This window comes from Antedon mediterranea, chromosome 3, assembly GCF_964355755.1.
Source record: "Antedon mediterranea chromosome 3, ecAntMedi1.1, whole genome shotgun sequence".
NCBI classification, from domain to species: Eukaryota; Metazoa; Echinodermata; class Crinoidea; order Comatulida; family Antedonidae; genus Antedon; species Antedon mediterranea.
In genome coordinates this window covers 19,124,479-19,140,001 of record NC_092672.1, presented here as the reverse complement: position 1 = coordinate 19,140,001, position 15,523 = coordinate 19,124,479, and the positions used below count along the sequence as shown (strand labels likewise).

Genomic DNA, 15,523 nt, shown 5'->3' with positions numbered 1-15,523 from the left:
AAATTATAAAATATATACAATGATTATTTACAGTAATGATAAAAATAAAAATTAATTGTTTATTACTTATATTTTTGGAATTTTGCATGTGTTTGGAGTATACAGCCTATTCTTACAAGTTCTATCCATTTCTCGTTTAGTATTTCCATGGAGAAATATTTGTTTCCATGTTATTTCAAAGCAATTTCTTTTGTGTGCTTGAAGTTACGTTTCAATTATAGTTTCGTAAGAATAATTCATTTACCAAGCCGTAAATGTTTGGTTATCGCAAGATAAAGTACTGTATGGATTCTAAATGTGAATATTATTATAATGTGTTTTATTGTGATTATTCCTGTTGGGTGGACGACGAAACCCATTTTATTTCGTGTCCTTTTTATAAGGAACTAAGAAAGCTATCCCCAACCTAAAATGATTTTCATAATGTTTATAGAATACGTGTAGGCCTATATTATTATTATTAATTTATTTAGATAAAACATTTTTAAAAAAGAACATGTCCGTCCGAGCATATGATTTTTAAAATGGACAAGAGACTGGTTAAAATAAAACAAAGAACAACATCTTAAAACACAGATTAACGTACATAGGGAAAATGGTTTATTAGCAAAAAAAATATAGTTTCGATACTACTTTACCTACATATCGTGAGAATTTTTAAATAATATATTAAATGCAATTCTACTTGATTCAGCCCATGGAACTGTCAATATATGCAGGTCTGAGTGGATGCAGTCTTCAAGGTACCGGGGTAGTGGTAACCAGTCTGTAAAACTTTCTCTGTGAATTGGCATAGGACGTATATTACGACGAATGACACATCTACATAGACGCTGTAAAGAAGCTGGTTCTTGCGACTCTTTTAACAGGATTGTTTTAAGTGCTTTCAGCATCGGTGATTGCAGCAAAGGAGGAATGTTCCCTTGGTGAATGTGAAATTGTGATGTGTCATTCATTAAGTCAATGAGTAAAGTAGGTTTTTGTATATTACAAGGATTGTTAAGAAACGCTTGAAATGGACTAACACCATAACAGTCTTTAATCATGACGTCACCACCAAATTGCAGTAACAGTTCCGTAGTAAAATTAAGTCCTTTTTCTGCTGCAAAATGCAAAGCTGTCCTTTGATAAATATCCTTAGCGTTTGGATCTAGTCCAAACTCAAGAAGTAACCCGACTATATTTTCCTTGTGACTAAACGAGAAGTGGCAGATGTAGTGAAGTGCTGTCCATCCTTTAGACGACTTTGCCATTAAATTTGCATTACACTCTATGAGTGCTTCAATGGCGGCAAGGCTGCCATTTTGAGCTGCTACAAGAAGAGGTGTCTGTCCATCTTCGTCATCAATTCGGTACTCTAAGTCTGCACCGCATCTCTGTAATGTTCTGATGGCATTAGGCACGTTGTACTTACAAGCCCAGTGTAATGGCGTGTACTTTCCATCAACTTTGGTATCAAAATTTGCACCATGTAAACATAGGTGTTCAACAGTTACACAACAGCGACGGTCTATAAGTCTCAAATACTCCACGTAATTTAACATATCCGGAGAGCAATCCTCAGGTATACTGTCGTATGATATAAGTCCTCGTGGCCAATAGAGAACAGCTAAATGCAAAGGTGTTCTTTTATGTTTATCCAATGCATTTGGATCTGCACCTTCCTGAAGGAGTAGCTTTATGATCTTTGGACGACGGTAGACAACAGCAACATGAAGAGCTGAACTTTCACGAACACTTTCTGCTGTTGGTGAATGAAATCCAGAAGGTCCAAAACATTCTTCATATTGACTGATCTTCTGTGCCGGATCAGCAATTCCGCCAAGTTGATGTTCATTGATATTTATTTTCCGGTGGTTTTCAAGAATGTGCTTGCATTGTTCAAACTCACCTTTGATTATAGCAATGCGAAGATGTTCAATTGAAGACAATTTAAAGTTCGGCTGTTCTATTATTTTCTCGTTTACTTGTATTTTTTGACCGACACCATCGAATCGTTGAAATGCCATTTTATCAGAGGATTTTGTAATGTTCGTATCTTTTGCCGTTGAAGATGGAACATCGTTGTTCTTGTTGCAGATGAGTAGTCGGTAACATAGACAACGTGTTGCCAGCGACGTCATGTCTACGCGAGCGTTTGCTAATAGGTTCCCAACGCAACGTACGCGCGTATACAGCTTCCACCAATGAAAACGTTAAAGAGGGTAGTGGTTAATAATAACAGCAAGATGCTTTTCTCTTTAATATCATGACAACATCCAAGAAATATTTAACAACAAAACTATTAATCTATCAAAAGGAAGTATCAGTATACGAAAATTAGTGATATCCTTCAGATTACAAGCAAGGCTCACTACTGGATGAAATATGGATCAATAATTATTCATCATTTCCTAATAAAATTCTCCACAAATTTGAACATGAAAATTCAGATTGCTGATACAGTACTCTTTATGCAAAATAATTATACAATTACAAACATTTTTGAAAATCATGAAATAATAAACAATAATGTATATTGATCTGGTATGTACATGTACTTTGATTTATACATTTGTAACTTATGATAAGCACAAGTTATTTCTTTCCGCTTTTCTTTTTCCCCTTTTTTCCTTTCTTTTTGTTCTTTGCTTTAAGGGCTTTTCTGCATTTGTATGATCTCCAGAAAGCTTGTACAACAGTTGCTGCTTTGATCATCAAAGACAGCTCTCGTTCCTCTCGTTCTTTTTTCTCTTTTGAAATTCGTCGCTCCTCTACAATTGTGTTGTATTCTGCCTCAAGTGTTTTGAATCTCTCTTCAAGTTCATTCAGTTGCGATTTTTCTTCTGTATAAACAGCATCTACGTCTTCATATTCATCCTAAAAAAATAACAAATTAAAAAATATCAGGATTAAGGAGCTTTCAATTTGTAACAACCAGAGTCATGTTAATCCACTGTGAGCATGCAGGAATATTGTGACGACAAGAGTCATGTTAATCCACTGTGAGCATGCGAAAATATTGTGACGACCAGAGTCATGTTAATCTACTGTGAGCATGCAGGAATATTGTGACGACCAGAGTCATGTTAATCTACTGTGCGCATGCAGGAATATTGTGACGACCAGAGTCATGTTAATCTACTGTGAGCATGCAGGAATATTGTGACGACCAGAGTCATGTTAATCTACTGTGCGCATGCAGGAATATTGTGACGACCAGAGTCATGTTTTATTTATTTATTTTATTTTATTCAAACTCATTCAACAGCGGGAAACCCGCCCCTTACAGAATGGAATAAACTATACCATATAAAAATATATATAAATCTTAAAATCTAGCAATACAAATTTATACAATTTTACTAATTTTATTACAAAAACAATTATAACGGTCAAAAAAGAGATCAATAGAATTATCTTTAAAAACACAATTATTAAAAAGAAGACAAATACGTGAAATAAATCCATTCTTGGTAACATTAACACGACAATACGGCACATAAAGAAGATTACATTTGAAATTACGAGTACGACAACCAACAGCTTTAACATGAAAGGAAAACAAGGAGATAAAATTACAATTGAAACGGGAATTCATACATTTATACAAAAACTGAAGATCGAACATAGAACGACGAGAGACAAGCGAAGGAAGAGAGACAGACAAAGGAGGACAGTGACAAGTAGAATACACAAAACGAACAAAACGATCTTGGACTCTTTGAAGACGGGTACTATGAACAGACGAAAACGAATTAGACACAACACTACAGTATTCAAGATGGGGACGGACAAGAGAAACATATATGTTAATCTACTGTGAGCATACAGGAATATTGTGACGACCAGAGTCATGTTAATCAACTGTGCGCATGCAGGAATATTGTGACGACCAAAGTCATGTTAATCCACTGTGCGCATGCAGGAATATTGTGACGACCAAAGTCATGTTAATCCACTGTGTGCATGCAGGAATATTGTGACGACCAGAGTCATGTTAATCAACTGTGCGCATGCAGGAATATTGTGACGACCAGAGTCATGTTAATCAACTGTGCGCATGCAGGAATATTGTGACGACCAGAGTCATGTTAATCTTCTGTGAGCATACAGGAATATTGTGACGACCAGAGTCATGTTAATCAACTGTGCGCATGCAGGAATATTGTGACGACCAAAGTCATGTTAATCCACTGTGCGCATGCAGGAATATTGTGACGACCAAAGTCATGTTAATCCACTGTGTGCATGCAGGAATATTGTGACGACCAGAGTCATGTTAATCAACTGTGCGCATGCAGGAATATTGTGACGACCAGAGTCATGTTAATCAACTGTGCGCATGCAGGAATATTGTGACGACCAGAGTCATGTTAATCTTCTGTGAGCATACAGGAATATTGTGACGACCAGAGTCATGTTAATCAACTGTGCGCATGCAGGAATATTGTGACGACCAAAGTCATGTTAATCCACTGTGCGCATGCAGGAATATTGTGACGACCAGAGTCATGTTAATCAACTGTGCGCATGCAGGAATATTGTGACGACCAGAGTCATGTTAATCAACTGTGCGCATGCAGGAATATTGTGACGACCAAAGTCATGTTAATCCACTGTGCGCATGCAGGAATATTGTGACAACCAGAGTCATGTTAATCTTCTGTGAGCATACAGGAATATTGTGACGACCAGAGTCATGTTAATCAACTGTGCGCATGCAGGAATATTGTGACGACCAAAGTCATGTTAATCCACTGTGCGCATGCAGGAATATTGTGACGACCAAAGTCATGTTAATCCACTGTGTGCATGCAGGAATATTGTGACGACCAAAGTCATGTTAATCCACTGTGCGCATGCGGGAATATAGTGACGCGTTTCGTCACTACACTTCTCGACACCGTTTTGATGGTTTAGGTCCAGGAAACTACTGACGACACATCAATTTATTTAACCTATGTCGTCGAAAATTGAAAGCTCCCAAATATTTATCAGCTTTGGTAATTATTTCATAAGGTCACCTTGAAACTGATCAAGGTTTTTTTTTTAATTGATTATTGCAATTTTAATTTGTTTACAGAATGAGCACACATTTTTAGGTGGCTGGGAGCAGGATTTTTTTGGTCTAAAAGTTATTATGCATATTAAACATATCACAAACAGTATTTAAGCCTGTTTTCCTGTCGACGCAACGTTACAGCGAGTTGCTTTAAGTTGAAAATCAAATAACGTTGGACCGCTAATATTTACACATATTTACGTGATTGTGTAAAGTTTCTTGGTTCTCCCGAGCGTTGTTGGGACACACAAACAAGAAATGTTGCAAAACCAAGGCCGGCCACGTGCAGCTGGGTCCGCATGAAAATTGGAAAAGTTCTGAACTTTGATGCTTCAACCAAGCCAGGACATGCTTTCGCTGATATCTTAATCTAGACTTACACGAAAGACAAACATTAAATTAAATTGTTTTAATATTATAATTTGACTTATACATGTTGTTTTGAAATATCAGACCTTGCATCGTTGCTTTGTAAAAGTTTTCAGTGCGTGCCTATTTTTTCACAAACTGCAATGATGTAAATTGACCATTTGATTGGTCAGTTGTGAGTGATGATGGTATTAACATTGATTTTTACCCCCTTTTCCTGTAAAATCGTTGAATCCTGTCAATTCAACGCAACTCGCCGTAACGTTACATCAACAGGAAAACAGGCTTTAACTCCAGTGCATGTGAACACAACCATAAGGGATTTTAAGACTAATAGCTACACTATTTTAAAAACTGCTGGTAAAAGAAAGTTGTTTCATCCTAACTCACCTGTCTCTCTCCCATATCTTGATCATATTTTTGAATCCAATTCTCAACTTCAGTTTCAATTTTATATTTTCTCTGTAATAATATAGAAATGTGTGATTTAAATTACAATTTTGTGAAAATACAACATAAACACAAGAGTTATTTTTAGATAACTCACAGTTAACTCACAGTTTATAGAAAAAAAAACACCATCACTCAAAAATAAAAACACTGCAAACTAAACTTATCGGTTGCGAGAACTCTGCGTCAAATAAAGGCAGAGGTTTAAAAATATGAATGAAAGCAGATTGTTGTTGTGCATACAGTAGGTTGTACACTAAATAACAATAGAACATTGTGATCAGTGTTACCAACCAATCAGTGTAACAGTGTTCTGATAGCTTCCGAGTCTATGACAAATTCTCAAACAGTAGTCACTGACATTGACAATGTCAACTGGTCTGTAAAGCTGCAGCGGAGGATTATTATAATCATGATGCATCTACATTGGAATCATAGAGCAATCAAGTGCATGTTAAGGTCATATTGTTTTATAACATACCCAAGTAGATTCTTGTTATTTGATTGGAGGATTGTGGGTCATGTGATATTCAATAAATGTTCTATTATTCTCCTCTCTCTTAATTACCTTATCGAGAGTGCAATGTCATCATGCGAGTATTGCAGTTTGCGTGTTCATTTTTGTTACACAGTAAGCAACCATGCACACATCATAAGGCTAACCTGTATGCTGTCATTGACTGATCATGTTCAACCATACACACATCATAAGGCTAACCTGTATGCTGTCGTTGACTGATCATGTTCAACCATACACACATCATAAGGCTAACCTGTATGCTGTCGTTGACTGATCATGTTCAACCATACACACATCATAAGGCTAACCTGTATGCTGTCGTTGACTGATCATGTTCAACCATACACACATCATAAAGCTAACCTGTATGCTGTCGTTGACTGATCATGTTCAACCATACACACATCATAAGGCTAACCTGTATGCTGTCGTTGACTGATCATGTTCAACCATACACACATCATAAGGCTAACCTGTATGCTGTTGTTGACTGATCATGTTCAACCATGCACACATCATAAGGCTAACCTGTATGCTGTCGTTGACTGATCATGTTCAACCATACACACATCATAAGGCTAACCTGTATGCTGTCGTTGACTGATCATGTTCAACCATACACACATCATAAGGCTAACCTGTATGCTGTCGTTGACTGATCATGTTCAACCATGCACACATCATAAGGCTAACCTGTATGCTGTCGTTGACTGATCATGTTCAACCATACACACATCATAAGGCTAACCTGTATGCTGTCGTTGACTGATCATGTTCAAACAACCTTTAGTGCGCGCCGTCTATTGTTCTACTATGTGGCCAAAATTGAAGTGCTGCCTTTTTTAATGGTTTAAGTGTTTGCCTCTTGTTAAAAGCAGTTGTATTATAAACAAATAATGAATGTTTTATGTTTGTAAAATTGAAAAAATCAGATAAAAATTTGTTCTACCTTTAGTGGCGTGTAACGCGACTCTACAGCTCACTACAGTATGTCGGTTGGTCGATCCGTACACACTAACTTGAGCACGCGCTTGCAGCCATGTATATGGCCTCGTTACCTTTTTTATTTGTACCATTGCAGTCATAAAAATTCATTATTTTTACAGTATATCATATGCATTACCTTTCGTAGTGCAAGTTCACTCTTGCGATGTTCAGCTGTCAGATTCGTTAACTGAGTCTTCAAACCTTGTAGTTCACCAGTTAGCTTGGTCTGTTTGCCTTCAGAGTTCTTCAGATCAGCTTGCTGTTGCTTTTCAGCTTCCAGTTTGGTTCTCCTAATATGCTCCTCGGAGAATTTCTCTATTTGGTGTAGATCTGATTTCAGCTTTCTGATTTCATCATTTCTTTTCGTAATCTATATGAATTTAAAATGATCCATTATTTTCATTGATACAGTACTGGCTTTATCTTTAAGTACAGTCACAGTAATTGAAATTTTTTATTTTTACTGTAGTTTGCACTACTAACTATACTTTCGCACCTCTTGAAATCACTGGGCAGCGGGTGAATGTTTCTAAATTTTGTTTAATAAGCTCAAGAGATTGAGGTGCAAAAGTACAGTTGAACCTTGTAGTCCACATCCAAAATACCAAGTAAACAAATAACTAATAATGACGTCGCATCAATTAAATTAAACTGTTATAAATTTTAAATCAGTCAAAAAAAACTTCTAAATCTGAAGAGGAATAAGTCCTTTTCTCACACACACACACACAGTAAACCAACCTCAGGAATAAGTCCTTTTCACACACACACACACAGTAAACCAACCTCAGAATTAAGTCCTTTTCACACACACACACAGTAAACCAACCTCAGAATCTTTTTCATCAACTGCTTTGTTTAGATGTTCTTCTAACTTCTTGATCACTTCTGCATTCTTCCTTTCTCTAACGGTTATTTCTGTGACATATTCTTTTTTCTCTTTATCTTCAAGAGGAGTTGTGAGCAGTTTCTCGAGAATGAACCCTTTTAGTTCTACCAAATGAGTGATCATTGTATCCGACATTTCATCTCTAAACTGTCCTTCAGAACGTATGCTTTTCACTGCAGCAGGATTCATACTGAACAGTCGTAAGATGTTCTTACATGAGAAGTGTAAATGTTTCTCGAGAAGTTTTACAGTATACACAAGCTCATGGTCTGCTTGTCCTGTTACTTCATAGCCCGCTTCACTCATCGTGATATGGTCAGAAGAACTTTCATTATTTTCTAATTTGGAATGCATGCTTTGTTGAGATGACGTTATGCTTCTCTGTGAAAATGGTGTAGATCGCCCACTTTGTAGGGACGAAGTACTGTCAATTGTTTTTAGAAGTGAAGATTTCTCCAAATAAGAATCTTGTATCTGTGCATGTTCTCTAATTGCATTCACCAATTCAGAACCAAGAACAACACTAAATCTGTCAATATTTTTCTGAATAAAAGGTAGCAAAGTGACAATTTCAACTCTCTTGATACTTTCATCAAGTGATGCCAAAACACGTTGAGACTCAACTGTTGTAAGTTTCTTTTTGGCTGGATCAAGAACACGCAATGGATCAACTTTATGGTGTTTTTCCTTTAGAGGTTGCCTAGGCCTAGGTCTAGAAGCTGGTTTGACATGTGGTAGCTCAACACTCTCTGCTGTACGTGGTCCCTGAGACCGGACTTGATTTAATAGTTTGAACGTCTCCATCACTGCCATATCTGCAAACGACATCTTGCTTCTTCCCTGATGATAATATTAATAAGGTTAAAATAAAACATCATACCTCCTAGCTCTAGCCTAGCTAGGCTAGGCGCGCCTACTAGAGGCCTAGCTAGGCTAGAGGCCGAGGCCAGACTGATACTGATAGATTAATTTGGTTAAACTAAACAGAGTATAAATGTGCAAACATCTATCTAGACTAACTTTTAATCTAGTAGGGCCTAACTACTTACCTTTTGTGTTCAAAGAACGGGTAAATAATGAAATACAGTTCACAAACCAAACCGGCAGACCTCTCCGAGTTTTTGTTAGAGGCCGATTTGTTTACAACAAAAAAGAAGGTAGGCCTAACAACTTTCTTACGCGAGAACTACTTTGTATTTTCTTTAAATAAAAGTCACTTTTAAAGTGAGAAATGTTTACAAACATGACCTAATGCACACATACACATACTTTTAAAATGATAGACCTATATTTAATTAAAAAACGATAATATAATAATGATTTAATAGGTTTAAATGTCTAGGCCTCCTAGTTATACAATTGTGAAAAGGCATCTCTTGGTGATCAGTGGTTGCTAAGGAAGTAAAATCTAGCTAGCAAAGATGCCTCACTCAGAGGCCAAAGGTTAAGATCTGTCATTGAACTTTTGTTGATTACGTGATTGTAAATTTTAAAAACAGACACACACAAGCTGCCTGACAGAGTAGTAGAGTAGTAGGCTGGGCGATCATTATATGCCTCTAGTTTTTAGGCCGCTATATAATTTATATTAAAATGACAAGGGCTGAAGAAGAACGCGAAATAGAAAGTCCATTACTTGAAAGAAGTAATGGTGTGTTTGGTAGGTATTTGTGACAAAACGAACGTAGGCCTGGCCCTACTAGCCTAGCTAGGCCTAGCCTGCCTAGGCCTACTAGCCTACTACTAGCTAGGCCTAGGCCTAACTAGCCTCTAGGCCGAGCAACAGACGATCGGGACCACGGACAATCGGACTCACATTTTGCGGTCCCGATCGTCTTATGTGACGATTTCTTACCAGTTGGTCCCGATCGTCCAGTATTTTTAGCACCACGTTGTGCCCGATCATCTTACCAGTTGGTCCCAATCGTCTTTTGTGTTATATAAAATAATATGCCACATTTCATTCCTAGTGCTTAGTGTCAACGTGCTTTGCAGAATTGATTTTCAATGAAGTTAGTACGTTTCAGGCAATTTTAAGTGTTAAAAAATTGAGCGCGCAGAAAAATCTGAAAAAAACGTTAATGAGCACTCTTTTTTTACGATTTCTGTTTTACAATCTTTCTTTAATAATTTCATCATATTTTAATTATTTTTCAAATCAAAATTGCGTATATGAGCATGTCAAAAGTTATTGTCAACGCACGTGTAAGTTAACAAAATGGTGAAAATATGCTCAATTTTTAAATTAATAATAATATACTGTAGATCGTCAGAATGCTCGGGAGCCCCTATTTTCAGGGAATTCCCTGCTATTTTGCATTTCATTTTTTTTTATCGTATACAGTTATATTATGATTTATTATAAAATTAAGAGAAAGTTGGATGGATGGCTGAATGTGTAGTACTCTACTGTAGTAACGTTAGGCTAGGGTTCGAAACTTATAGTTTTAGATCTTCTTTATTGACCATTGTCTTTTAGATTTTCTTTATTGACCATTGTCTTTTCTCACCATTTTCCTAAAGTGATGGGTTTTTTTTAGGTTACAAGGGACAGAGGCCCGAGAAAGAGGGCCTTTGTCCCGATCAGATCAATAGGCGTAGATATAGAATCTAGCTTAGATCTACAACTACTGTGGGTACAGTAGAAGTAGATGCAGCCACTGCGTTATTTATTTTCAAATAAAAATATATAATAAACTAAAAATGATTAAAAGCTGAGTATTCTAACCTAATAATCTTTACTCATTGTATGAAATTAAATCATTAAAACTGAAACATATGATAAAAATGCGGTTTTATTGTAAAAAAATGAAGGAACTTAAAAAAATTGACATGCATGCAAGACCCCTGTATAAGCAGCTGGAAAGGAGAATAATCGCTATAGTGCCAAATACCATAACATTACTTTAGGCCTATATAGAACATAAACAATTGCATTATGGAACCTAATTTTGCAATGTCATCTTGTTTGTTCATATGAATCATATCATATTATGATGTGGGAAAAATTAAGTTTGGATGGAATAGGCATGCTAAATTCATAATAATAGTTATTTTGAGGTTGGGAACAGAACATAAATTCTAAGTAAGCTTTTAATTAAACATAACATTTTATTACTTCAAAGTTGTAAACATTATAATTTAAATTCGCAATAATGGGATGGAACCTAATTTTGCAATGAAGTCATCTAGTTTGTCATGATGTGAAAAAAAGTTTGAATGGGGTGGACGAAATTTTATACTAATACACTAACTATGTGAAGTCGGAAACATTAGAATGTAAATTCGCAACTATGAAAAATAATTTTGCAATGAAGTCGTGTCATCACATATTATGTTCATTCACGAAAACACAATTTGGATGTGGTGGACGAAATTCTAAGGAAGCTATATACACTAATTACTTTGCGGTCGGGAATATTAGACCTAAATATAATAGTAGAGTAGGAAATGGGGGTTCCCATGCACCCCTGAGGTATATTTTTTTAATGTGATTTTTTATAATCTCAAGTATGTCTAGTAACCAGATCAGGTTGTTAACATTTTCAAATCGTGTCCCATGGGGTTGTTTTTGACCCATTTAGTCGGCCATGTTGGTTTTAACAAATTAACATTTTTTCGCATTTCTCAGGAACCAGAGGTCGTAGAAATATAATTTTGGTACCAAAGTACTCAGTATATGTATGTTTGTATATGCTGTAATGAAAGTTTTTTGTATACAATTACGAGAAGTATGATTTTTGACCTATGACCTTGTTTTTAAATGGTGTCCATATCTCAAAAACCGGTTGTCATAGAGACTTTATTTTAGTCTCAAATTATGCAGAATACCAATATTTATATTCATGGTAATGCAAAAGTTTGTCCGAAAATGATCGGAAATGATATTTTTGACCTTTGACATAATTTCATTTACATTTTTACACAATTTTGTCCATATTTGAGGGCATTAGCAGTTCTCGATAACTAACAGACATCGAAATATAATTTTTGTGTCAAAGTACTCGCGATATGCATTTTTATATTCACACTAATGAAAGTTTTTTGTGAAAAATGACCGGAAGTAGGACTTTTGACCTATGACCTCAACTTTAAATATTTTCATTATCTCAAAAACCAGTTGTCATAGAAACTTGGTTTTAGTCTCAAATTGTTCAGAATACCAATATTTATATTTATGATAATAAAAAAGTTTGGCCAAAAACGACCGGAAATACAATATAATACATTGTAGTTTAATACTATCTTCAATATGTTTACTTTATATTATATAAACTGAATTTTAAAAAAGGATAATGGAACTTACCTAATGTGCCACATTAGACACCAAATTAATTTTGGTACCTAATTTGACAATAGAACCTAATTTAGCATGACACCTGGCAGCCTGTCTGTAGTCCAATCCATGCTCTTGGCTTGGCTAGACTAATCCTTTCACGTTAATTAGAGAAGAGAAGATTCTTTAACCTATTCTGATGGTTGAATATGACATACTTACTCGTTACTCTCTCTGACTGGATTGAAACTTGCTCAAATTTAACATGATTGAGTTTAAATTTCTTTTATAATATAAAAATGAAGGATATCATTGTTCATAATGTATCAAAGAAAAAAATTTTCTCAATTAGTTATGAAGCTGAAAAGTGAGATCTAGTTCACTTTCCATTTACTACAGTGTCAATATTTCACTCCACTCAGGTATAACTTAGGAACAGTCATAACTGACCAGTCTTAACTGACCAGCCATAACTGACCAGTCTGTTGCCAGAATGTCATTCTATGACACCGACCAATAGAATATTTGGAAAATTTGTATGGCATGTGTTGTATGCGATTTTAACAATTTGCGCACTTTAAATTAGGATTTGCTTGTGCGATTGGAATCAAATACAGCTATAGTATAGGGTCTAGGGTTTATGATAAGCTATTAATATTTTTCAACAATTAATGCTTGTTCATGACATCATTTTTAAGCATTCTTTTCTTTTTAATGACTCCATTCATTCAATTTAACTATTGCATATTCCTATACCATGTACAGTACCAATGCCTTAGTGTTTAACATTCGCTTCAGTCAACCCAAATGTTGGAATAATAGTCCTGATGAAATTTGTGTTATCTAACAAAAAACTTTTTTCTAGATATTAATTTCTTTTAATAATTTAAGAAAGTTTTTTTATATACATAATTTTACTAATTACATTTCATTGTTATAGATTATGTTTCTATCTTTGCTGCAGTTGGAGTAAATACATTTTTATTTTTATTATTTGATATATTTAAATTCTTTGCGATCATGCTTAAGGCAAATACAACCAGTAACACGCAAACCGTTTAAAATTAGATTTGATTTAATTTAATTTTTATTCATATTATTGATTATAGGTATTTTGGAAGATGAAGAAGATGAACCAAGCGTAAACAACAGAATTAAAGCTATGAAAAACCGATGGCAACTAAACTATCAAGAGGCAGCAATTTATTTACAGGAAGGAGAAAATAACGAAAGATTTGATACTCATCCTCAAACCCAAGATGCACTGCCTGCGTACTTAATTGTTCATAACATTTGGTTTTATATTATTGATATGCTTGCTTCTATTTTAATAATGGGACTTGCTTTATGTGAGGCTCCTGCAGTAAAAGTCTTTGAAGTTACTGAGTATGTAAGTCAAGTAGTAAATAATATATTTATTTAATAATATGTAACTTGTTTCTTTTTAGACTAGGCTATGAATGAGGTAGGTGCCACCCGGAGAGGTAGAAATTCTCATATGACTTTTCTAGACCAGTTTTTTCTGGGGAATCCAAATATATTGGGTAAACGGGCTGTAACCTGAGAACTTTCGCGTGAGGGCGCTTTTTTCAAAATGGCTGCCAGTTACAGTAGACTATGATATCTTGGCAACCACTGGTCATAGAGAGTTGATTTTGGTGTCAAATTGTTTGGAATGTACATGTTCCTATTTGATGTAATAGAACATTTTGTCAGAAAATGGCCGGAAATACCTCTATTGACCTTTGACCCAATATCTAACAGATATCATATCTTCGTAACTACTCGACACAGAAAGTTGTAATTGGTGTCAAACTCTCCAGAAAATAGATGTTTATATTCAAACTAATAGAACATTATCTGTAAAAATGACCGGAAATAACGTTACTGACCTTTGACCCAAAATGCAAGACATTTCTCCCATCTGATCACGTTAATCTTGTCAATTAATTCATTTTGTGCCAATTGGAGGTTGACATTCTCATATTATTTTCTGGACCAGTTTTTTATGTGTAATCCGAATATATGAGATAAATAAGCCATAACAAGGCCAAGAATTTAATTCTCTTTTACTACATACATGCTTCCCTTTAGTGTTTCAGACTGTATGTCGTGTATTAATCTTCAAGATCGCTCACATCACTGCAATCTGAAAAGTCTTCATATTCATTATGTGTAAACAGTTCCTGGACATCAGTGGGAATCACTGTCTCAATCCATTTAGGCTCCATTTGTTCGTTCCATCCATTGTGTGTACTGTTGTTGACAAAATCATTGATGTCTGCTGATTGCCATTCTTTAGTAATGAAGTTTGCTCTAAGTATATGAAACTCAAGGGTCTGCTGACATAGTGGCAGTAATGATATATCTGTAATCTTGTTGTGTCTGGAAAACTTTCTGTTGAAGGTATCATATCTTGCTTGATTTACACTTTTCCCCTTCACTCCATACAATAGTGAAACATACTCTTCAAATTCCTCATACAACTCTTTTGATGGAACATCTGACACTCCAAGGTTGCAGAATGCGTCAACAAATTTTGCTTTTGATTCCAGAAGCTTCCAGCAGGTACGTTTTCCTTTCCGAAAGAAAGCGGAGTTATAATCGTTACCTGTGAAAGCATGGAATCCAATAAGGGATGATTTCTGCGCTTTTGTTAAATCAATGTCACTCAATTTCAGTACCTTTCGGTATTTCCCAGTGTTTGTATCAATAATTACCCTCTGCCCATCATCTATGAAATGAGATAGTGCAATGACTGGAATATCAATGTCTCCAGAATGGGAACGAATTATTGCTACGCCTTGATTGTTATTTGTTAAAGCATGCTTTGCATGCAGGATGACTTTCGTGTAGGCTTCTTCTTCCGGCTACTATTAAGCTCCGGAACCAATACTATACTATATTATATATTCTCTTTAATATACAATACTATGTATTATATTTAATTAAGTTTCTCTTTTGTATATTTTGATTAAGACAGGACCA

At 35.4% G+C, this 15,523-nt stretch overlaps 3 protein-coding genes across 3 annotated transcripts in view; 1 reads left to right on the top strand and 2 right to left on the bottom strand.

The window, feature by feature from the left end:
• Nucleotides 1–587: 587 nt before the first annotated feature.
• On the bottom strand, nt 588–2,213 carry LOC140045011 (ankyrin repeat domain-containing protein 61-like). The gene has a single exon (XM_072089742.1). It carries the CDS (start codon nt 2,121–2,123, stop codon nt 639–641), a length of 1,485 nt encoding a protein of 494 aa, XP_071945843.1. The 5' UTR covers nt 2,124–2,213; the 3' UTR covers nt 588–638.
• Nucleotides 2,214–2,331: 118 nt separating this feature from the next.
• On the bottom strand, nt 2,332–9,484 carry LOC140045012 (dynein regulatory complex protein 10-like). Its single transcript, XM_072089743.1, has 5 exons — nt 9,309–9,484; nt 8,200–9,099; nt 7,507–7,740; nt 5,804–5,875; nt 2,332–2,859 (listed from the first exon to the last, which is right to left on the bottom strand). The coding sequence occupies exons 2-5, from the start codon at nt 9,085–9,087 to the stop codon at nt 2,578–2,580; spliced, it is 1,476 nt and encodes a 491-aa protein (XP_071945844.1). The 5' UTR covers nt 9,088–9,099; nt 9,309–9,484; the 3' UTR covers nt 2,332–2,577.
• Nucleotides 9,485–9,786: 302 nt separating this feature from the next.
• Nucleotides 9,787–15,523, top strand: part of LOC140045009 (two pore channel protein 1-like) — a 53,398-nt gene continuing 47,661 nt past the window's right edge. Inside the window, exons 1-2 of the mRNA XM_072089741.1 lie at nt 9,787–9,919; nt 13,645–13,925. Of these exons, the coding sequence (XP_071945842.1) occupies nt 9,853–9,919; nt 13,645–13,925 (348 nt within the window). The 5' untranslated portion in view covers nt 9,787–9,852. The remainder of the gene's footprint in view (nt 9,920–13,644; nt 13,926–15,523) is intronic.

Bases quoted from the DNA above. Each gene is read 5' to 3' on its own strand.
- LOC140045012 (XM_072089743.1), bottom strand. From the start codon at position 9,087: ATGTCGTTTGCAGATATGGCAGTGATGGAGACGTTCAAACTATTAAAT. The intron at 7,741-8,199 runs GTTGGTTTACTG...AAATTCATATAG, and splicing joins TTGATGAAAAAGATTCTGAG to ATTACGAAAAGAAATGATGA. The intron at 2,860-5,803 runs GTGAGTTAGGAT...TTATTTTTTTAG, and splicing joins AAGATATGGGAGAGAGACAG to GATGAATATGAAGACGTAGA.
- LOC140045011 (XM_072089742.1), bottom strand. From the start codon at position 2,123: ATGACGTCGCTGGCAACACGTTGTCTATGTTACCGACTACTCATCTGC.